The following is a 22,666-nucleotide window of genomic DNA, read 5'->3' as shown; positions in this document are numbered from 1 at the left end:
TGAATCTTTACACGAATTTGAATGTGAGGACTTGAATTATGGAACTGCAGGTTTGTTGACTATTGCACATTAAATATAACATTGTGAATATAAAACTGACTTAAGTCTGTCAATATGTGTTAGCAGAAACATTTCCAAACCTTCTCATGGAACCCCTTGATTTAGAGTTTATAGCCACTGGTTAATAATTTATCTTAGCAGCACATTTGATTCAGCCAGTAAATTAACACGCATTGAATGACTGGTGTGAAGGAAAACCAGGTTTGTTAGCCAAAATTGAGCCCTAGTTCTTATCACCTGAATAGTTAGATATTAATATATTTTTTCAGGTACATAATTTATAAAACAGATAAAAACAACACTGTTTTCAGATAAAAACAAAACACAGTTTGAGGAAAATCTAACTCCACTTTGAGGGTGGCATGGTGGTGCAGCTGGTAGTGTTGCAATTACACACTTTGGAGTTTATGGGTTCAAGTCCTGCTCTGGGTGACTGAGGAATTTGGTGTGTTCTCCCTGTGTTTGTCCAAAAACTGGTTGGTAAGTGGATAGGCAAATCAAAAGTGTCTGTGTGTGTGTGTGTGTGTGTCACCTTGTGAAGGACTGGTGCCCCACCAGGGTGTGTTCCTGCCTTGTGCCAGTGATTCCAAGTAGGCTCCGGATCCTCTGCAAACAAAAAACTGCTGGTGTTCTTAGAACAATAAAGTAAAAATGCCCAAGCCTACACCTAGCATCACTGAATATATCTTAAGTTGTTTGTTTTTTGAGAAGTAGAGTGCGCCCAACTTCTAAGACTGAACTTTGGAAAATATGCCTGCAGACTGAAAACATAACTAGAAAAGTATGGGAACTGTAATGAAAATACATTTAGTTACAATTTTAAAAATCTATAAGTTAAAACTGCACTTTTTGCCGCTCAGATTACAAAGATATAGACAGCATAGAGTAGAATGGTAGAATGAATGGCACATTTTTGCTAATAATATTTAGCCTTGTGCACATCAGACCCATTAGAAAAAAAATGCCCATATCATTTTTTATCATTTCTTGATATGGGCCCTTTTGCTAACTGCAGCCGAAAGAGAAATATATGTAAATATCTATATTGATATTGATATATGTGTAGGTCTACGTATGTTTACTAAATTTCCTATGATTATGTTTTATCATCATCAGTCAGTCTATTAAGGTGTTTTGTGGTTTTCGGGGTAATAATTACTTTCCAAGCTGTCAGTTAAAATTGTAATGATCAAAGGATTAACTTAATCATTTCAGGAATACAAAATTCAAAATCAATGTTAAAATTAATTATGTTACTGCTTATACAGTTTCAAACGGCTACTTACACCAAATTAACTTTTTCATATTTACATTCACTGAAAAGTGCAGGGTGGTACAAGTGAAAGCAGTTTAATGCAAATGAATGGTGAGACTAAGGTTCTCAAAAGATGTGTGAATAACCTATAACCAAATCCAAATCCTTCCAAACACATTAAGCTTGACTTACTGCAGAGGATGCAAATACAACTCAAATTCTGAGAGTACAAGGACTGTACAGCTCGCCGGAGCGACCCTGGCACCTCATACTCGCAAAGCGCCTCCCACAGAATCTCTCGGAGAACTCTGTGAGACGCCTTTTCCAAATCCACAAAGCATGAGTGGAGTGGAGTTGAACTGAGAGTGGAATTCCCACGCCCTCTCAATCATCTGTGAAAAATTAGTGTTGGTCCATAGTTCCATGCCCAAAACGAAATCCGCATTTGTTCCTTCAAAATCCTAGGTTCGACTATCGGACGGATTCTTCTTTCCAGTACTTTGGCATAGACTTTCCCAGGGAGGCTGAGAAGTGTGATGCCACAATAATTGGCACACTTTCTCCGGTCCCCTTTTTTAAAAATAGGAACCACCACCCCCGTTTGCCAATCCAAAGGCACTGTTCCCAAGGTCCATGCAATATTGTAGAGCACTGTCATCCAAGACAACCCCACAATATCAAGTGCCTTCAGTAACTCTGGACGAACCTCATCCACTCCTGGGGCTTTGCCACTGGGAAGCTTTTTCACCACCTCAGTGACTTCAGCCAAGGAAACAGAATCTGACACCCCAGACACTTCTGGCCCTACCTCCTGGCCAGGAGGCATGTCTCTCGGGTTAAGGAGTTCCTCAAAGTGCTCCTTCCAGCACCTAACAATACACTCAGTTGAGTTCAAAGTTTCACCATCCTTACTGTCCCCCTTCCCCCACCTGCGCTGTTGGAGTGTTTTCCAGAACCTCTTTGAGGCTGCCCGGAAGTCATTCTCCATGGCCTCTCCAAACTCCTCCCTTGCTCTGGATTTTGCTTCTGCAACTGCCTCAGCTGCAGCATTTTTCACCTGTTGGTTCCCATCTACAGAATTGGAAGTTCCTTTAGCCAGCTAAGGTCAAAAAACCTTCTGCTTTCGCTTGACAGCTTCCCTCACCACCGGTGTCCACCAATGGGCTCTTGGGTTGCCCCAGTAACAGGCACAGACAAGCTTTTGACCACAGCTATATGCAGCCCCTTCTACAATGGAAGTCCAGTACAATGTCCATTCAGACTCCATTCCCCCTACCTCCTCCGGAACATGTGAGAGATTCTCTCTGAGGTGAGATTTGAAATCCATCTGTACAGTGTCATCTGCCAGCATTTCCCAGCACACCCTAACTATTTATCTTCAAACATCACTTTTCCCAGCACACCCTAATATGTTTGGACTTACATGTCTGTCCGACAGCTTTCCACGCCATCGGATCCAACTTACCACCAGATGGTGATTGGTTGACAACTCAGCCCCTCTCTTTACCTGAGTGTCCAAAACATACGGCCTCAGATCAGAAGACACAACCACAAAGTCGATCATTGACCTTTGGTTTGGCCCAGGGTGGTCTGGCACCAAGTACACTTATGAGCATCCTTATGTTCAAACATGGTGTTCGTTATGGATAAACCATGACTACCACAGAAGTCCAACAACATCACACCACTCAGGTTCAGATCAGACAGGCCGTTCCTCCCAATCACTCCTCTCCAGGTTTCCCAGTCATTGCCAACATGAGCATTGAAGTCCCCCAGCAAAACAATAGAGTCAGTGCATGGAATCCCCTCTAGAACTCCACTTACTGCCTCCAAGAAGGCCGAATACTCTGAGCTGCTGTTCGGTGCATGTGCACACACAACAGTCAATGTTTTCCTCTCTGCAAGCCGGAGCTGCATTGAGTCGACCCTCTCGTTTACTGGGACAAACTCCAGCTGTACAGCCGCCAGCCGGGGACTTGTGAGTAAGCTGAACCAGGCTGAGTTACGTGGGCTACCCGGCCACCAGGCGCTCGCCGTCTGAGACTACCCCCAGGCCTGTCTCCAGGGGTAGGTCCTGGTAACCATCTACTGGGCAAGGTACACTTTAATCCTTTTAAGATGTTCATAGAGGTGCTTCTTAGATCGTGTTTATCTGGATATTCACTCCAGACCTGTTCGCCATGGAAGACCCTACTGGGAGCTAATAGCTCCCGATGACATAGCCCTGGAGGTTAAGAGACCACACAAGCCCTACCGCCACGGCAACGTGTGTGTGTGTGTGTGTGTGTGTGTGTGTGTATGTTTTCAACATGTTAAGCTCAAAACAGTCTTTAAATTTGTTCCCGTTTAGGGTGGGTTTAATTTATTTGGAACTTAAGAAATTCACACAACATATAATTTATCTGGGTATGTTCTTATTTGTGCAACATTCTATATATTCATATTTTGTGAATTTACAGACAGTTAAAACTGATAATCTATACTGCGCCAAACGTTACATTCTCAGTGCAAACTTAACTTTGCAGAGTCTTAAGAACCGTAAGCCTGAAGCAAATGATCCTCCACTTCTTGTTCTCCTAAAGAGTGGGAGGGGGCGGGGTCATGGGCGGCACCGGCCCGTGAAAGACAAGTATATTGTCCAATCACGTGCGCGGTAAGATGTTTCCTGGCGTTAAATCTTAAAAGCTCTCACGTAAACCAACCTTAACGCCGCATGCTTTGGCTCGATTAGCGTGCGCATTCGCCAGTCAGAGACGAGCGAATCGCAACTCGGGCGAATGAGCGGCGAGCATTTGGAGGGAAGGCGGGTCTATACACAAATAGAGCATAGCGGGGCTAGGTTGTTAGAAAGTTAATGGCTTGGGGGAAAGAGAATCTGTTCTCGCTTCAGGAGAGTTTGAGGATTTTTCTGAAGTAGAACGAAATTATTTTATACCGGGAGAACCCCTAGGAACGCGAAGGGGAACCGCTGCCTTCACAACTGAAGTATCTTATTGAGGGGAAGTATGCAGGATGCTGTAGCCGGGACGGCAATGCTGACGGACGGCTTCGAGGACGAGCTCGACTCGGTGACTCCGCGCTCCGCGGCGCTGGGACTGGGGGTCGCGGCTGCGCCAGGACCCGGGCTCGGAGGCCTCGGCTTGGGCGTCGCGGGAAAGAAAGTGCGGCTGTTTGGCGAGGCGGGCGGCCCCTCGGCAGACAGACTCGACTTCAAACTCACCGCCGCCGCCGTGCTCTCTTCGGGCCCCGCGTCCGGCAGCGACGAGGACGAAGTCTCGGAGGTAACTCTCTCGCTCTCCGCTAGCGCTGGAGCAGCTCGGCTAACTAGCTCAGTGAAGCTAACTGTACTTCGCTAACGGTAACTCCGCCAGGATGAGAGCACAGGCTCCAGTCTGAACTCAACAAAACAACTCCACTACATGTAATATCATCAAACACCACTGAACTAGAGCCATAACACCTTTCTGAATAAACCCCACGGCCATACGGCGTAGTGTGATAATAATATAAAAGAGTTTGACCCAATGTCTCAGCCCACGTTTCCAGCAGCTCTGCTCTGCGCTGGGAGGTAACGTTAGCAGCTAGCAGCGCTCCTGCGACGAAGGCTGCAACTTGGGCCTATACACAAATCGTCCGCCACTTGTACATTTTATAGCTGTTTACTCTCGCATCCACAGTTTTGACAGCGGTGTGCAAATTCTCCTGGCGTCGTTTGGGACCATTAACTACGAAGAACCTTCTGAAACGACGCCCTGCAACAATATTGTGGGCTCTGTTTCTAATAAACGTCTTTAGCTGTCTGGCTAAGTTTAACGCTAGCTGCCCGTCCAGCTACGTAACTCTTAACGATGAGTTTCTTCCCAAACACCCCATTTACAATTCTGACAGTTTGGACACCACCGAGTTTCTGACAAGTCTAGCAGATGATGTATAACAGAAAGAGACAGTTTATTCAGCTCGTATATGGGGCATTTGTAATCGTATAGCATTCTAATTTGCTTTAGGTGTAATGCCCACTCCCAAACAACGTAACGTTATATCAGGCAAAACATGCCTATCCTGAAAGTGGTTTCTAATGCGTTTAGGAATGAAACTCTTCACATTTTAGCTCCTTATGTTAACTAGCTCGGCTTAACGCTCGGTAACTGGCTCGACACTTTCCCTTCTAGAACAGTTGTGCCCCTAATCTAAACTCCACTCGCTTGTATTGTAATACAGCAGCTTTGACGTTTTTTTAAACACATGGCTCTTGTGGGCAAAAAAGGTGGTCCATGTTGCAGCAGTCTCCTTAGTATAATGTCAACAGTCTGACTCTGGCAACAAAAATGGGTTTTGACTCATCTTTGCAAGATCTAATTAGCCAAGAATCCAAACCAACAATTCAAGATGTGTTGAGTGTCATGTATTTAGAATACCGAGCTTTCAGAAATGCAGAGACATGCTCATGCTAAAGCACCATGCTACTAGAGTTAAAGGTTTTAAAAAGAAGTACACACGGCAATGAGGCGAATGGGGAGGTTTTGGAGGGGGTGGTAGGGCACATTCTGGTCAAGCATGCCAGACAAGCAGTTTGGGGGGTGGTGGTGGGGGGCAAATATATTATGAACCTGACATTTCAAAGTGTGCATCACAATATTTTTACACACAAGTAAAGTACACTGGATAGAGTAAGGTTTTGGTTTTACACACTTTACTGCACTAAACAGCACTAATTATGTTCCTCCTTTAATGCAATATGTTGGTGGTGTTGAAATATGGACAGTTTCCACAATATAACACTATGGTAGGTTTAAAAAAACAAAATAGCCATAGTAACAAGAATCTGGTGTTGGAGGCAAAAACATTTCCTTCATTTTGATAATAACTTAATTTGAATGATAATTTTTTGTTACTTGATTTGACTGACACATCACTTTCGTTGCCTTTTTATGAGATACGAATCACAAGCCAAATAATTAATTGTTGAGCTTTGTTTCTAATCTTTAGACTGTTTCTATAAAGCAATATTGATGTATTTAGACTACACACAACTTTCATAGTGTTTTTCTGGACTGCAGATTTGGCCAACAGTCATCAATAATAACGTCAACATTGTGGCTCTGGCTAGAAAAAGGGTTTGGTAATATTTGCAGAATTTAATTTGCTTTGAGGCCTACACGACTTGACCAGAAGCTAGTGTTTGAATGAAACACATTTCTCCAAGTCCACTCAACAGTCTGTAGAGCGACTGCTGTGTTTTCCGCTGCCAATATATCAGATTCATCACTGCCCTTTAGAATGTATACCTGGTGTCTAACATGACAGCAGTTTAATATTCCAACTTGTGTACACTAATCTGTAGAAATTTTATTTCCATGAAGCTATGATTAATTTTTATTAATATACTCAACATTTACAGTTTTATTCTGAGTTATGGTTAAAACATTAATTAAATGATTAATATTAATCACTTTTTCTATTTCATACCTTTACTTTTGGATTATTCATGTTATATTTGTCTGTCAATATGTGATAGTAAGATAAATTGCTGTTTTATTTGATTCCTGGCAAACAATTTACAACACGTTTCATGTGTAATAAAATTGTTATTGATTCTTTGCTCAGTTCTGATGCAGATGGACAAATATGAAGATGCTATGGTCTCAAATATACAGACCCTATTTTAGAATCTATCGCTTTGACATGCACGTAATGGATTTTTTTTTGAGGTTGATTATGGGCACATGTTTACACAACTCTAAACTTACACCCCTTGTTTTTTAGGGTTACATATGATTCTTCTCGCCCTCTGTCTGGAGGACAGGGGTGTGTCTGTTGCCTTTTATAACTGGTAATGTGTGCCAGTCTCCCATCTCTTCTGTTGTTGGTATTTTGTTTGGAATTTGGGGGAGGGGTATTGAAAAGGGAGCTGATCTCAGTCTCAGGTAGGGCAGAGATTGCCAATAAGAACCTCTATACAAACTATTGTGCTTTTTTTTCTTTTCTTCTGTGTTTACAGACTCTTTTTTACACACTTCTTGAACTCTATTCACAGATCAATTGTTGACACTTGTCAACATTAAAATGAATTCTGTAGACTTTCTAGGTTTCTGTAAATTTCTAAGATTAACTTGTAGGGGTAGAATTTAAATGGAAGTGAGGTCTTAATTTGTAAACATTTATGCTTTAATTTTCAGTTGTTATAATTATATTTTTGATTGAAATACTAAAGGTATTTCCTGGTAGCTTAAATGTGTAAAATCGTAGTGAATCATAACATAAAGCCCTTGAATTAGGGCTTCAAATCATTGAAAAACCTCTCTCGACATGTAATTAAAATTGTGTTTAAATGCACTCATTGCTGCAAAAGTTTTCTTACATTTTAAAAAGAGCTGAGATTACACCAGGTTCACCAAGGCAGCAAAATATTGTTTAAACGTTACCATGCAATTTTCTTGCTGGTGAACCTTATTTTATATTCCTGTTTGTAGGCAATGCTTGTTTTCATAAGCTATTGAATGTTAAATGTAAAAAAAAATTTAAATCTATTTTTAAAATGTCAAATTTATTTCCCAACTGTCATAAAATTGTGGTAATTACTGCCTCAATTCTGCTTTTGAATGGGAAGAGACGGCCCTGTATCCAAGTAAGAATATATGTCGCGGTATGCACGTTATTGATCCAGTTTATCTGCCCTTGTCACTACACTTTGAGACTTTCTTCATGCCTTGGTTGTATTGGACGATGGTGTTCATTAGTACTTTTTCTTGCTGCATCCCTCTACGCATCAATCTCCTTGTTGGATTGGGGTTTATCTGTTTTTGCCAGAAAATTAACAACGTGGAAGACCCCCGCTACAATCTGCAATGCTGTCTGCATGGCCCCCTCCAAAGTCAGGGCATGTTTTCAAAGCAGAGGTAGAATTAGCTGAAGCTAGAGGGCAGAGTTATTAATATTTTACAGTTGCCTTGGTGTTTCCATTAATATTGGATCTTTTAATGTAATGTTGTATTGTGGGGACACTCATGGTAAATTTTAATAAAACATGATTTGCTTTTTTAACAGTAACTGTTAGTAATCTGTCAGTCATGGCATAATACAGTATATCCCTGTGGCTGATCGGTGATTAGAGATTTAGGTGGGATGCTAGGTAGTGGTAGCCTATACACCTGCAAAACTATATAGGTCCTTGTTTTGCTGAAATTAATTGAAGTTCTACAGTGACTGATGAAGATTCTGTACTTTTTTGTCCACTGTTATTGTTGAGGATAACAAACTTTTATATTTAGTAGAAAATGTTGCTTAATTTGTGAATTACTTTTAAGTTGGTAATAAGAAAAGCTGGAAGCTTCTGACACAGTTGACCTGACGGTTGTTGGGACCATATTGAAAGGAGGCTACACAGATGTTGCTCTATAATGTATTTTATTTAAATTTTTGAATGTACACAATGTGTGCCTGTGCTTGCATTTATCATAACTCTTTTAATGATTCATTGATTATCACTCTTGTGTGTTTAGGGTTAACATGAAACTACCAAAGAGTGGAGGGTTGCATTCGTAGAGATTAAGTTCTGACACAGTGGTTTTCTTGGACTCTGCATTTGGAGACACGCATGGTTTATAAAGAGAATTTTTTTGATATTTAATTAAGTTGTTTCAACTGGACTTTTATTTATCAAGGGGTGTGGTGTTTGTCTATACCGAATATCCACATAGGCATGGGGTAGAATTCATTGGTCTGAGTTTAGTGTTTTATTGGTGTCCTGCTGCTTAGTTTATTTAAGTGTTGTTTCATATTTTATGAATGGCAGTAATTGAGATGTTTACATCTGGGAGGGCATTTTTATAAAGTAATTAAAGAACCAAGAACTGCTTGATTGTATATTACTTTCCTACTCTCAAGCTCAGTTAAAGACTTTGAACAAATTATTTCAAACTATTTAAATTTAATATGCTTAATTATAGATTAAGGTTAACGGGTTGATCTAATAAACTTATCAGTATTCATTTTCATTTCATTTCATAAACTTTTAAAATGTAAATCTTTTTATATACACACGTCTTTCACAAATACTGTAACACTAAAATTATGCATTATGCATCATCTAATGTAAAATAGGTTTTACAGTTTTATTTTTAATTGTAGGCTGTACAATTTCTTCTGTTTCCCAGAATGTAACAGTGCCCTTGGCTTGGGAAGTGCCTCTTTAAAATTCAAATTTTTTTTATCTCTTCCTCACACATGTTCAGTGTGTATTTCTACATTAAATTTTGTTAATTACCAAACTGCAAACTCATATGGTGGAGATAATAGGTTATTTGACTGCACATTTTAAACTTTAACAGCACTGCAGATGTTTTATAGTAATTCCTTAATTGGTTTTGACTTATGTCTCAATTCATCCAGCCTATTTGTTGCTGTAGAATTGCACTTTACTGCAAGTTGAGAATTAAGCTGGAGCCCTTGGCTGCACTAAATGCTTAGCTTTCCCCTTTTTAGAAAGAAGCAGGTATATACACTAACTTTACTCATTATTTTAGTTAAACCATTAAATGGTTACACTAGTGTATCTTTTCCCTGCCTCTGATAAAGCTTTGTGGATTATTGTACATTTAATATATTTAACGTATAAAATCACATTTTAAATGAAGAATGAATCACAGAATTGAATTATAATAAAATATAATTAAATGAAAATATACCTGCTTCAGGATTTCACTTTTTACTTAGTAAGAGGACTGGCATATTTGTGTAACTATGAACTGCAGCAATGTGGATCACGTTGCAGTTTCAGTAGACTAAGGTTAAAACCTGAAAACATTATCACCACCATCAAAGAATAGGTTATTGTAAATCTTGCATTTTCCTTACAGTGAAGTAAGTCAATTCTAAGAGGACCCTAAACAATGGAAAATCCTGAACATTTAGTTTGTGTCTTAAATAGATGGCAGCTCTCAGAGTTCTCAGAGGCTTCTTGCCTGAATCTCTCCACTGCCAGAGCTGGATCTGCAGAGCCCAAAGATAAGGTTAAACAGAGTGGGGAAAAAAGTGCTTGAAGTAATGTGTACTGACTGATATATATTGGGAAAAGGTAAATACAGGATTAGAAGCAAGTTCAAGTGAAACACCTATTTTTCTGCTCCTCACACCTCACTCCAGGGCCCATGTGCTTATAAGGAGGCTCATCCCCTTTAAAGTGAAAATACTACAGAATCTGCACTACTTTCTGAAATTTTATTGGCTCAAGTTGTTGGCTAACGCTGCTAAAAGTTCATTTTATGTTAGAGCTAGCTATGATATAGTTATGATTCACTGGGACTACTTTGCTGTTCTGCATTTGTTTTGTCTGTTTGTTGTGTCTTGTGCTGTTTATTAAGTTTAAGTTGTTAATTCCCTGTCTCGTTTGCTTGTAACTCTAGCTAGAATAACTTGATTACTAGCTATGGAACTAGTAGTTAATGTAGATAATTTTAAATTCTGTAGTGATTAAACAAAAAATTTTGAATGTGAAACTGGATGTTGCCCTATGCAATGTTAAGTGTGCCACATTTTGTGTTTTTCCAAATCAGTTCACATTTTCCTGTATGTTTGTTTAATTATATAGGTAACCATTAATTGTGCTTCACAGTAGTTGTGCTTAGGTGTGCTATAATAATCAGATTAAACGTATCTTGATTTTTTTTATCTGTTGCTTGCGATTTCTCTAATTTTTTTTTTTTATTGTTTTTGGACACAACCCGTTCTGAACGTCTATATTTTTGTCACCGTTTAGAGGTAGGGGTGTGTTGTATGCGTGGTTTAAATGTATAGGTCTTGTGTGTTGTGATATGTAGGCTATTCAATCACATAGGGCTCAAATTATTGCTGTCATTACTGTCTACTGGTTTATTTGTTTTTGTGGACTCTGACTGCACAGAAGAGCTGGGTCTTGAGAAAGACATTTTGTGCAAAACTAGTTTCTGGGGTTCAAGAAGTTTTTTTTTAATTTTTGTGGAAAGTTTTACATCTAGTAAAGAACAAACCATTCATGTCTGTGGAAATGAAGTGGTGATTGTTGTTGTGTGTGTTTTTTGCAGATATTTCAGTTGTTAAAGCGTATACCTTAAGCTTCTGCCAGCATGTCTGTTTACAGGCTTCACCATAAATGAGGTGGATTTCTAAATAGTTTGAATAGTCCTGTGATATTCTTGTTAACCCTGGTCACTTTACATCAAATAAAAGGGAAATACAATTGTAAAGTGCAGTGTTTTTTTGTTTTTTTTTTCTGAAAGCTCCATTTGTCTGTTTTGCACCAAATATGACCTTTGTCTGAATTACTACACAGCAGATCAGTTGTTAAGATTCTACATGAATTCTATGTGTGTGTTGTTTTTAGATTGACATGTCCCTTTTTAAAAAAAAAAATACCTCACATTAGTGGTTTTGATTATATATATTAATGATAATAATAACTTGGATGCAAAATTTCTGAACTTAAATGAACATTTATTTAGCACTATTTTCTGCACTCTGCTGTTTGCACATTGCAGTTTACTTATCAACTAAATGAATGTCACAGGCAGTATAAAAACAACTTTCTATGAAAACTTATCAATGAAAATCCATAAGGTATTAGATTTCTATCCACCATTTGTAATTATTAAAACATAAAATATTCAAGGTCAGCGTTTGAGTAAAAAAAAAAAGTAATGTATAAGTCCATTATTCCATGTGCATTACAGTCTAATATACATGGGTTTTCTTGGCCAGTAACATGTTGCCTTAAATGGAATTTGTATTAATGAAATTAAGGAATACGTTCAGGTATTTAAGGGAGTACTGGGTTCAGCATGTCAGAGATCACGTCATTTAACTGCATTATTCAACATGTAACAGTATTACATATATTTAATACTAATCACGAATGTTTTTTGATTAGATTTGTTGTCATTTAGGATGGGAGAAACGTGATGACATTTAGAAAAAAAACAATGGTAACAGAGAAAATTTAGGCAAATATTAACATTTATAGCTGGGTGTGTGAGAGTTGCAGTACATAACTCTAACTTTTACACCACCTTGCCAAAAATATTCAGACACACATGTCCATGTGTTTGTTTGTTTACAGATTTGATTAAAAGCCAAATAGTAAAGTGATCAAATACATTAAAAATATTTTTAATTTGCACAGCCTGCTCATATCATCTAATGTTACTAGAGGTGACAGTTTCTCGTATAGTTAAGCTAACTATTCTCATGCTGGGGTACGCACAGAAGTGGTGAGATGTGTGCACGCACATAAGCTCGTACACAGGCACGTGTACAAAATGCAGAAACTATGTCGAATGTTACGTAATGCCAAACGCTGTTGGAAATTGATAATATTAATGCTATCATTCGGACTGTTAACATAAGACGACAATTTAAATAAGACGACAAACCTCATTAGCAACTGCAACTGACTTTATTTAACGTTGGGTATCTTAAAACTATCAGATCCATCACTTATGATAGCAGACTGTTGAGTTGAAATGAGAACATTAGGTTTTTAAGCCCTTATAGCTTGCTAGCTAGTTTTTCTGGTTAAAGGCTTGCTAACACTACAATTCTAAAATAACATTACTTGTATTTTCTCATTTTCTATACTTGCATTGATTCTGCCCAAAATCAATGTGATTATACAGACTGTAAATATTGTACGTTATTATAAGTAGCTAGTTAAATATCCTGAGCTTTCAAAGATAGGAAGGTTTACTCTGCTCTCTGCAAACATCATGTCCAGGCATGTTTCATATCATCCACTAACATCTGCATTTATAATGATGAAATGGATGGTGACATCGGTCCACAACAGCCCGAGAGATGGGGCTTCTTCCGGCTATTCCTGTAGGCATCTTTAGATAATCGCTTTTTTCAAGAGGCGGTATCGGCCAATGCCGATTATCTCAAAATGTCATTAATTGGCCTGATTAATCAGGCAACCACTACCTCATATTATAAAATATTAATTTATTCAGTAAGTTAGTAGATTAATTTGAGGGTCTGGAGCTCCTACAATCCCAAGCGCTGTATAATTTAAAAAAAAAAAAAAAAACCCAATCACTTTGTCATCTGCCAAAGTCTGAGGACATGGGATAAAACAAGTCATTCTGATTTTTGTGCTGCTGCTTATGTCAGTAACAGGTTCCCTCCCTGTTTGAAGCACTCCAATTACAGTTCTGCGCCCATGTTAATCAGTGTGAAGATGAGGGAGGCTAAAATGGAGTAAAATAGACAAATCATGTTGAGAATTAAGTATTGATTAAATATGATGAAACGCGAATACAGAGCAAGGCTAAAGGGATTTAAAAAAACTGCCTACCAACCGCCTCATGTTTGGTTTACACTGAGCGTTGTTCTCAACAGGAGTTAAAACCAGTTTTTCTGAACATGGCTGTTTAATCGGAGTAAGAAATGCTGTGTTGTTTGATCCATGTGGTGTAATATGTCCCTTGGATGTTAAAGAAATGTTTAACAAACAGTTATCTGCAGAATTAAAATTTAATGTAAGGTATTACTGCTCTGGAACTGTTAAAACGATAAAAACTTCTTCACTACAAATCTTTCTAAATATTTGTATTGTTAGTGCCGGTAGGTATAACTGTTATTTTAGCTGCGTGCAGTTACAGAAGGTGAATTAAGTGTATTTGCATTTCAGCAAACAAGGAAACCTAGAGAAGTGGATTTTTTTTAAATTATTATTTAATTGTTGTGTTTTAAATAGTCTGTAGTTGCCCCCTACAGTTTGTGAATATCGTTTCTATTGCTGACTGAACAGTATTCATAATATCTGGCGCTCGAGTCTTCTCAAAACCTATAGCATATCCAGCAAAAATATAATGATTAGGGATGTCCCAATCTGATCTCAAAGATTGGTATCGTGGCCGATTTCAGCATTATTTTACTGATCTGTATTAGCTTTTTTGAGTTTGATCTTAAGTCTGATCCTCCGTTTCCTCTAGGCGGCAAGTTCACACTTCCTCCTCCTGTAGCACGCTTTGTAAATGTTCTTGTGATCTGACTATGCTGGCCACCGTAGGGGACACACTCCTTTCTATGTGTTCTGCATTCCTTCAAGTTGTTAAACACCAACACCGCTTTCGTGTTGGTCCTGCATGCGTAATGCATTCACCAAAAAATGTCAATGCAAGAGTATGTTTGCTCATTGGTTATTTTCTTTACTGACATGGGGCTGGCCCAATAGTATAATGAAACACCGCTTCCCTTTGGCTTTGTGTGCTGGTGCATCTGATCCATCCTTTCTCCTCTCTGTTCTTTCTTTCTCTTTTCTTCCTTCCTTCCTGAAACACATAGGCACACTCAATAGGATGAATGCTGTTTAAGATTCATTACTGTGATGTACTAGTATAAAAATTAACATTTTTATAGTGTTAATAAATGACACTTTTTGGGAGTATTTAATGTGTTCACTCTGACTGATTCCCGTTAACTCATTGCGTGGCTTAATGTACATGGTTTTAAAAAGTTGCACAGTTGGTATACACATGCAAGAGACTGAAAAGGTGTACTATTTGCATAAGAGATCTTGTTTGTTTCAAAATGAAAAAGTAATTAAACCAGAACACTTTATACAACCATGCTAAAAGGGCTGTGTTCACAAGCACACATCACAAATGTTAGGCCATAGTTAGCTTGCTTCTTACAGAGTCTTAAGGAAATCGGAAGCAGCACAAAATAAAACTCCTGTGACTGCATCTGAGAGACAACGTTGCAACTTTGGCTGATTCTCTGAGTTTTTCAAGCCGTGGTAATTGACTGTGGTTTTGATTTAAATTCAGCTTTGAAACCGTAATACTAATTGTTTTCCTGAAAACGGTAACCGTTTTAAATCTAGTCAGATTTGAAGCAGTATGCTTGCTTCTTACAAAATCTGATAGGCTGAAAATAATGTTAAGGTCAGTAGTTTAACTTTCATAAGATCATGTGTAAGTATTCTCAAGCACTTAAAGTAGCTTAAATTGCAGAATTTTGGTGGGGTGTGTTTTCAGATTGCACTCATGTTCAGGCAGAGTAACAGCTCATCTTCCAGCTGAGAGCTAGTGACTGTATATTTAAATTAATGGTTCAAACTTCTTTGCAGTTGTAGCCTACTTGATTTTAATCATCTGGCTTTTTTAAGCTTGTTACAGTGTTGGCTCAAGTTGGTTAGTTGTCTGTTCATCTCAGTATAGTATACAGCAAACACTGATGTTTGTAGGTGTTTGCACCTGTACAAGTTTTCCGTGTCAGGGTAAGTGCTACAAATGTCCATGCATAAAAGCATGTGCCAGAGATAGCACTAATTTTAAAATTAGATTATATTACATTTAACGTCTCTCATGTACTCCATTTTTGTCCCACTGCTCAGTGGTTAGTCTTCTGCACTTGGATTAGCTTTGCCACATTCTAAGATGCTCCAGCTCACAGAAGGCCCTCATGAGTCAGTTGTGGACAGGATGACTGCAATGCTGCTGTTGTTGCTCCTTAGTTTTTCATACAGTGTTGGTTGGTCCAGGACGGCCTGCCCTGGGGGCGGAGCGGCAGGTGTGTGGAGGTCAAGGGCATGTGCAGGGAAGGGGAGGGGGAGCATGCTGATTAGCTCATCTTAGTGCTTACTGTAATTCCACAGAGGCTCAGGGCCTAAATACTGTGTGTACAATCTCCAGGCAACAGGGCTGTAGGGCCAGACCTAGTGGGCAGTGTGAACTTTGTCAGTAGTGCCCTCCTGTGTTAATTACCCATTGCTGCTAGAGAAAAGGACACTCTAAGGCAAGATCTTGGTAATGATAGAAAATCTGAATTTTTTTTTTCTTTTCATCCAGCCCTTTACACTGGTATTAAATGGGGTAATGTCAACAGCTAGTAATACCCACCTCCTGTCAATTATTAACTCTCAGTCGTAGGATACATTTGAAATAAAAATCAATTGAGCACAGTCATTATGTACTGTATTGTAATTTACAACATTTTTAATTATTTTTAAAATAGTTCACTGTTAAGAAATTTAACAACCTCTGAAATCTGATTAAATTGCCATTGTACTCTACTGATGATTGTGAAGGCATGTTGGTTGTAAAGTATGATGATATATGTATAATGCTGTTTGTTAATTACATGTTTATGATGTTTATTGCAAAGAATTAATCGAATGCTTGGTCATTGCAGGTGGAGTCCTTTATACTAGACCAGGAGGACCTAGATAACCCCGTGCTAAAGACAGCATCAGAATTGCTTTTGTCCAGTGCAGCAGATGGAGCTGACCTCAGAACAGTAGATCCAGAAACACAGGCCCGGTTGGAGGCGTTACTTGAAGCCGCAGGTATGTTCCACTGAGAGTTCTTGCTGTGCCCACCTTCATCTGCCTCTGTTAGGGAGCAATGTTGACTGTTCTTACACCTCTGCATGCCATAACTCACCTGTTCTGTGGGATGCCTTTACAACAAACATTGGCTTATTGCGTACATGCAATTGTGTCTTAGTATTTAGGTTAAAACATTGAGCACACTTTTATACCTATGCTTATTAATTTGTTTCATCTTTGCTAAACACTTCAGCATACTCTGCATGTTTAACCTTTTAAAAATCTTTGTTAATTACATCAGAGTTAATGTTTTTTTCCTAATTAACATCTTTGTTTGCAGTGATTATACATATCTAGTATACACTGCTTCAATATCCAGTTAGGTGAACATTTAAGGTTGTTTCAATAACAGCAATACAATAATACTGCGTTATTGACCACCCAACCAAAGGAAATGGCAAGCAAAAATCACAACCGCAGTGTAGATGTTTTCCCTTTTTCTGCAAGGTCTGTGTGGGTGTAATGAATAAGTAAATTTGTTTTTTTGGAAAAATCATAAAAGGTTGAGTGTAACCTTTCCAAACTGTTGGCATCTGAACTGCTGCAGCTGAATGCTTTTTATAAACGGAAAACAATGGCAGCAAACCTAGTCGCAAAACCAAATGCACCCTCGCCAGTTTGGGAGCATTTCGGATTTCTGCTAAATGAAAAGGGAGAACCAGCTAATTCAGATGAAGCAGTATTGAAAATCTGTGCCACAAAGGTTGCAGTGAAAATTGGGAAATGCATCAAATTTGAAATCTCATGTAGCTACCTCTCATCCAGCTATTGAAGCCCAGCTGCCTCCACCAGCACCAAGTCATCGAGCAGCCTCAAAACAAATGGTTCAGGCCAGTTCCTGGCAATTAGGAGTGTAGCTCCAGAATCAGGATAAACTAAGTAATTTGGGGATCACATATTGCAGTGTTAGGGAGGGCCTAGTTAGGTTACTACACAGATGATTTTTTCAGTTACATCCCTGCACACACAACTTGACCTGTCACTGTACAGAGTTGATCAGAGGACAGGGAGACATCCCTATATAATGAGAACAAGTGTCTCAGTATAGCTACACAAATCCCCAAAGCCTGTGTTTATTTTTTATTTGCTTTGCATCCTGTTGTGTTGTTTTTACAGGACTGTTGCCTGTTACGTGGTTTGCCATTGATATTAATGATTTTCAACCTCCCACTGAAAGACTAGAAATTATAGTATTTTCATGGTACTGAATATAGTTGGATTTGTTTAACAGGGACTGCAACACTAGTGCCTAACATTTCATGTTTGACTTTAGGTTCATCCAAAATATAATTTGTGTACCTTTTACATGCCCCTGACCTTTTACGTTCAGCTGTGCTGAGTTGGGTGTGGCTCTGTTAGGCCTGCCTCTGCACTGGTGAACTGGTACAGGCTAGCCCAGTCCCATGAGCAGATAGTTAGGTTGCAGGGGAAGCGTAGGGGAGATTAGCAGGAACAATGGATTTCCATACAGCAGCACCAGCTCCAATCATGACTCAGCAGTGGCCTTTAGTAAACCATGCTCTGGGTGCCTCAGTGTGTGTGTGTACATGGTCCTCTGTATCTTTGTCTCTATCTGTGTCTGTACAGAATTTGTGCACGTGTCTCTATTTATATGGTTTTGTTGGATATGCTACATTCATGTCTGTCAATGAATGCTTGCTGTGTCTATTTTTTTTTTCTTTTTCTGTTTTTGTCTTCTCTTCCATTTGGCATGTTATTTGTCTCTGGTGGTCAGTTTCATTGTCTATAGTCAGTGTTTATAAGTTAATGTTTCTTTCTTGTGCTAGACCTGCATTATTTGTACCCATGCCTGACTTGTATGTTGTTGTGTGAAATGTAAAGTTTTTCTTGATGCTTCTGGCTTTTGCCGCCTCTGCAGTGTGCATGTTTTTTCTCCTTTTAGTTCACATATACCCCTTTCCTACAAGTTAGCATAGTACTGGAATTTCTTAACAGCTCTTTTCAGAAAGGCTGGTTTGATTGCCTGTTTTTTTAAACAATGAGCCACACACAGCTCATTACTGCCCTAAGTAAGCAACAGTGAGAAATGAGACATACAAATGGCCAACAAAACAACATATTGGACTTTAACACACTGAGTTTGTATGCCAAGTAGGGATGTGCAGTACTCATTTATTTTATTTATTTATTTTTTCAAATGTTCAGCTGTCTCAAAATATTATCACGGTATTACCGTGGAGCGGGGGAGGATGTTGAGGATGCACTGTCGGGCTTCACTGTGCCTTATATCTGTGAGCACAAAGTCATGTGAATTTAGCTCATCACAGCCTGACAGTGAACACTGACGTGTTGACAATAAAAACCAGAGACCAAATTTCACTGACTGGTGGTATAGGAATAGAAAATATCAAAAACAAGTAAAATAAGACCAGTTCTACACCTTTTAGAAGCATAGCTGACCAGCTAACAGGCACAAACATGGCACTACACAAAAGAGGTGGGCTATTGGGCTTGTTTTTTATTCTCCACCAGTTTTCTGTATGACATCACCAGTCAGTGAGATCGCACAGAGCCCCACTGTGGCACTCTTAAATGCACATGAATTAACTTTTTAGCTGTGTTCTTAAAGACATTGACACAACACAAGCACGTCATAAATACAGCCATCATTTTGAGATACCATCCACATTTTTAAATATGCTCTATATGGTTTTACCGTTATACTGCCCAAGTCCCTGCAGAAAGGGCTGTCTGTTCTAGACATACATTACTGACATACATGAACTGTACTACAGCTATAATTAGAGTTAGAACACATTTATTAATGTACTTAAGATGACAAATGAGTAATGGGTATATTAAAGGGAGCTGCACAAGTTTCAAATCTAAGAGCTTTAGGTAGTCAGACTTATCTGTATCTGTTTATATTGAACTAATATTTTGGAGTTCAAAAAGAAACAATGCATTACACTGTGCCGCATGGATTGAACTAACCAGAGTGTCTTTTTTGTGCGTGTTGTTTGTGTGACTTGGGCCTGCACTAACTGCGGATGCCTTTGGCCTTGGATGCTGTGTATTGCTGGTGTGTGACTGGATGCTGCAGGCATTGGTAAACTTTCCACTGCCGATGGCAAAGCCTTCGCAGATCCTGAGGTGCTCCGCCGTCTGACGTCATCCGTAAGCTGTGCACTGGATGAGGCTGCTGCCGCCCTCACTCGCATGAGGGCAGAAAACACACTCAACGCCAGCCAGGCAGACAAGTAGGCATCTTCTCCAACATGTCCACTTCATGTTTTAATATATTCCTCTAGTTTTTGTTCATCAAGTTTCTCTTACACTTTATTATATAGACCTGTTTCATGTGTGGTCTAAAGTTATACTTGGTGAGCTACTGACAAGCCATGCTAATAATGTGTTATATTTTAGTACAGTGCAGGTCAGTTTGTTCTATATCAAAATCTGTGAAGGCTTCTCTGACTCTTGGAGGGTCCAGTCAGTGTAGCTAGCTTAGTTTCGCCTGCACAGTCGCAGTAATTGTAGCAGTCTGGTTATTTTTAGCCGTAGCCTGGCTGAGGCCTGCTCCGATGGAGATGTGAACGCGGTGAGGAAACTGCTAGACGAAGGCCGCAGCGTCAATGAGCACACAGAAGAAGGAGAGAGCCTGCTGTGTTTGGCCTGCTCTGCTGGGTACTATGAGCTCGCACAGGTAGGGTGCACACACTGACTTTATTACTTGCATGCACACACGCACACACACACACAATCTCACACACACTGCATTCTGACTTCAAAAGACCTTTTGTGTGTACTTGATCATATTATGCTCATTTATATTTATTGTTAGTATGCTGATGGCAATTTCCTTCAGGATAATTAAAGTTTTATCTGAATATTTTTTTATTAATGATTTTTTTTCTTCTGTTTTTATTTGCTTTTCTAGGTCTTACTCGCCATGCATGCTAATGTAGAGGACAGAGGCATCAAAGGAGACATTACACCCCTAATGGCTGCTGCCAGTGGTGGTTATGTAGATATCGTCAGATTGCTTCTAATGCACGGAGCAGATGTCAACGCACAGTCCTCTACAGGTGCAGTCACAAGCTTTTAGACTGAACTTGCCTGGCTAAGGGAGTGATGTTTTCACATCATCTGCTCTTTTCTTTTAGGCAATTTACCTTAAAGAACATGTGCTGTGGGCTTTGCAGTAAAGGCTCCAGGTTTTATGATGTTCACATTGTTTTCTTCCTTCTTTCTTTCCACTTCCTAGGTAACACTGCGCTCACGTATGCATGTGCAGGAGGCTTCCTTGATGTGGTCAAAGTTCTGCTGAAGGAAGGAGCCAACATAGAGGATCACAATGAGAATGGCCACACGCCTCTGATGGAGGCAGCCAGTGCGGGCCATGTAGAAGTGGCACGTGTCCTTCTGGAATATGGCGCGGGGATTAACACACACTCCAACGAGTTTAAAGAAAGTGCGCTCACGTTGGCTTGCTATAAAGGTGTGTGCTATAACAGCCATTGTAGATTAAACACCACATTCTTTGCTGTACACATGCTTATGTATATGTTTGATGTTAAAAAAAACAAATGAAATAAAGGCTCAGATTCAGTCTTTTTGTTTTGATACAGGGCACTTGGATATGGTGAGGTTTCTCTTGGAAGCAGGGGCTGACCAGGAGCACAAGACAGATGAGATGCACACAGCCCTAATGGAAGCCTGCATGGTGGGATTGCAATTCTTTCTTTCTTTATTTTTAATTATGCAATCAGACTGGTCTTTCACAGCCACATGTGACCCTGTAACAAGAACATGCCTCTAGAGAAAAGCTTTCTTTAAAATTCCCCCAAATTATTTTAGAGCATAGAATAAACAAGCAATTCCACACCTTAGTTAGCTAGCAGAACAGTGTATAGTGCTGTAGCTTACAGTTTTCTTCACTGTTTTTGGCTGTGTCATTATAGTGGTGGTAAGATGTTGTTGGTAACCTTTTACCAGCTGTCCAAATGTTATGCTGTTGTATAAAAATGTACTACTGAAATAATTTTATAGGATAGAGGTAATGTATTTTTATGATGTTTCGCATTACAGATTTATGCTACATGCAAACATAATCTGAAAAACTGGATTTAGACAATTCAATGCAGTTCTTTTCTTTCTTGTTTCATCTTTAAGTTCTCACTCTGGTTGTGAGCCATAGTTCTTCACAACACACTTGTGTACTTGTGATGATATCAAATCTGGCCTTCACTTAAATATTTCTTAATATTGTTTGGTCTTCACCCATTTATATTATTTTGTATGCTATATATTTTTGCACACACTGGTAAAAGTGGAATAAATCTGATCGTCATCTGCTTGGAATTGTGTGTAGTTGACATCTTAACTGTCAGTTTTCCATTCATTATTAAGCAGTGCCACAAATATGCTTATGAAGACACAAATTACAGTCGAGTCAAAACCACTGTTTTATATCCTTTATGTACCAAAGAGATGTCAGTGGATACTGATGATTTCTTTGGAATGTGAGTTATGAGCTCTCTGTGTATTGCCCTCTGTGTAGGATGGGCATGTAGAAGTTGCACGGTTGCTGTTGGACAGCGGCGCACAGGTGAATATGCCAGCAGATTCATTTGAATCTCCACTGACCTTGGCTGCTTGCGGAGGTCATGTAGAGCTGGCATCTTTGCTTATTGAGAGAGGGGCCAACTTGGAGGAGGTCAATGATGAGGGCTACACACCTCTCATGGAGGCTGCACGAGAAGGCCACGAGGAGATGGTAGCTTTGCTGTTGGCACAAGGTATAATGGCCTTCATATTCTGACTTAATATTACCTAATATTTCCATATTATTTCAGAAATCATTTTTATTTGCAGACCACAATGTAGGTTCTCCATATTCTTATATTTTATATCTCCTTAAATGAGTATCACATGAAAAGTATGTTAATGTTTCATGTGTTCCACATAATGTTCTACGGTGCCTGTAAAAAGTATATTTCTTTATTAGTCGGTTGCTTGCTTTTATG

The 22,666-nt window shown here is 39.2% G+C and overlaps 1 protein-coding gene across 6 annotated transcripts in view; it reads left to right on the top strand.

The window, feature by feature from the left end:
- The first annotated feature begins 4,125 nt into the window (after nucleotides 1–4,125).
- ankhd1 (ankyrin repeat and KH domain containing 1) overlaps nucleotides 4,126–22,666 on the top strand; it is a 35,251-nt gene continuing 16,710 nt past the window's right edge. Inside the window, exons 1-8 of one of the 6 annotated variants that reach the window (XM_066645422.1) lie at nucleotides 4,126–4,596; nucleotides 16,481–16,634; nucleotides 19,741–19,897; nucleotides 20,181–20,343; nucleotides 20,578–20,725; nucleotides 20,905–21,138; nucleotides 21,269–21,363; nucleotides 22,201–22,438. In XM_066645422.1, the coding sequence (XP_066501519.1) occupies nucleotides 4,321–4,596; nucleotides 16,481–16,634; nucleotides 19,741–19,897; nucleotides 20,181–20,343; nucleotides 20,578–20,725; nucleotides 20,905–21,138; nucleotides 21,269–21,363; nucleotides 22,201–22,438 (1,465 nt within the window). In that variant the 5' untranslated portion in view covers nucleotides 4,126–4,320. The remainder of the gene's footprint in view (nucleotides 4,597–16,480; nucleotides 16,635–19,740; nucleotides 19,898–20,180; nucleotides 20,344–20,577; nucleotides 20,726–20,904; nucleotides 21,139–21,268; nucleotides 21,364–22,200; nucleotides 22,439–22,666) is intronic. The other 5 variants (XM_066645425.1, XM_066645424.1, XM_066645420.1 and 2 more) reach the window with 5 other exon arrangements.

Source organism: Hoplias malabaricus, chromosome 15 (assembly GCF_029633855.1).
Source record: "Hoplias malabaricus isolate fHopMal1 chromosome 15, fHopMal1.hap1, whole genome shotgun sequence".
NCBI classification, from domain to species: Eukaryota; Metazoa; Chordata; class Actinopteri; order Characiformes; family Erythrinidae; genus Hoplias; species Hoplias malabaricus.
The sequence above is the reverse complement of the archived record's forward strand: the minus strand, read 5'-3'. Positions and strand labels throughout refer to the sequence as shown.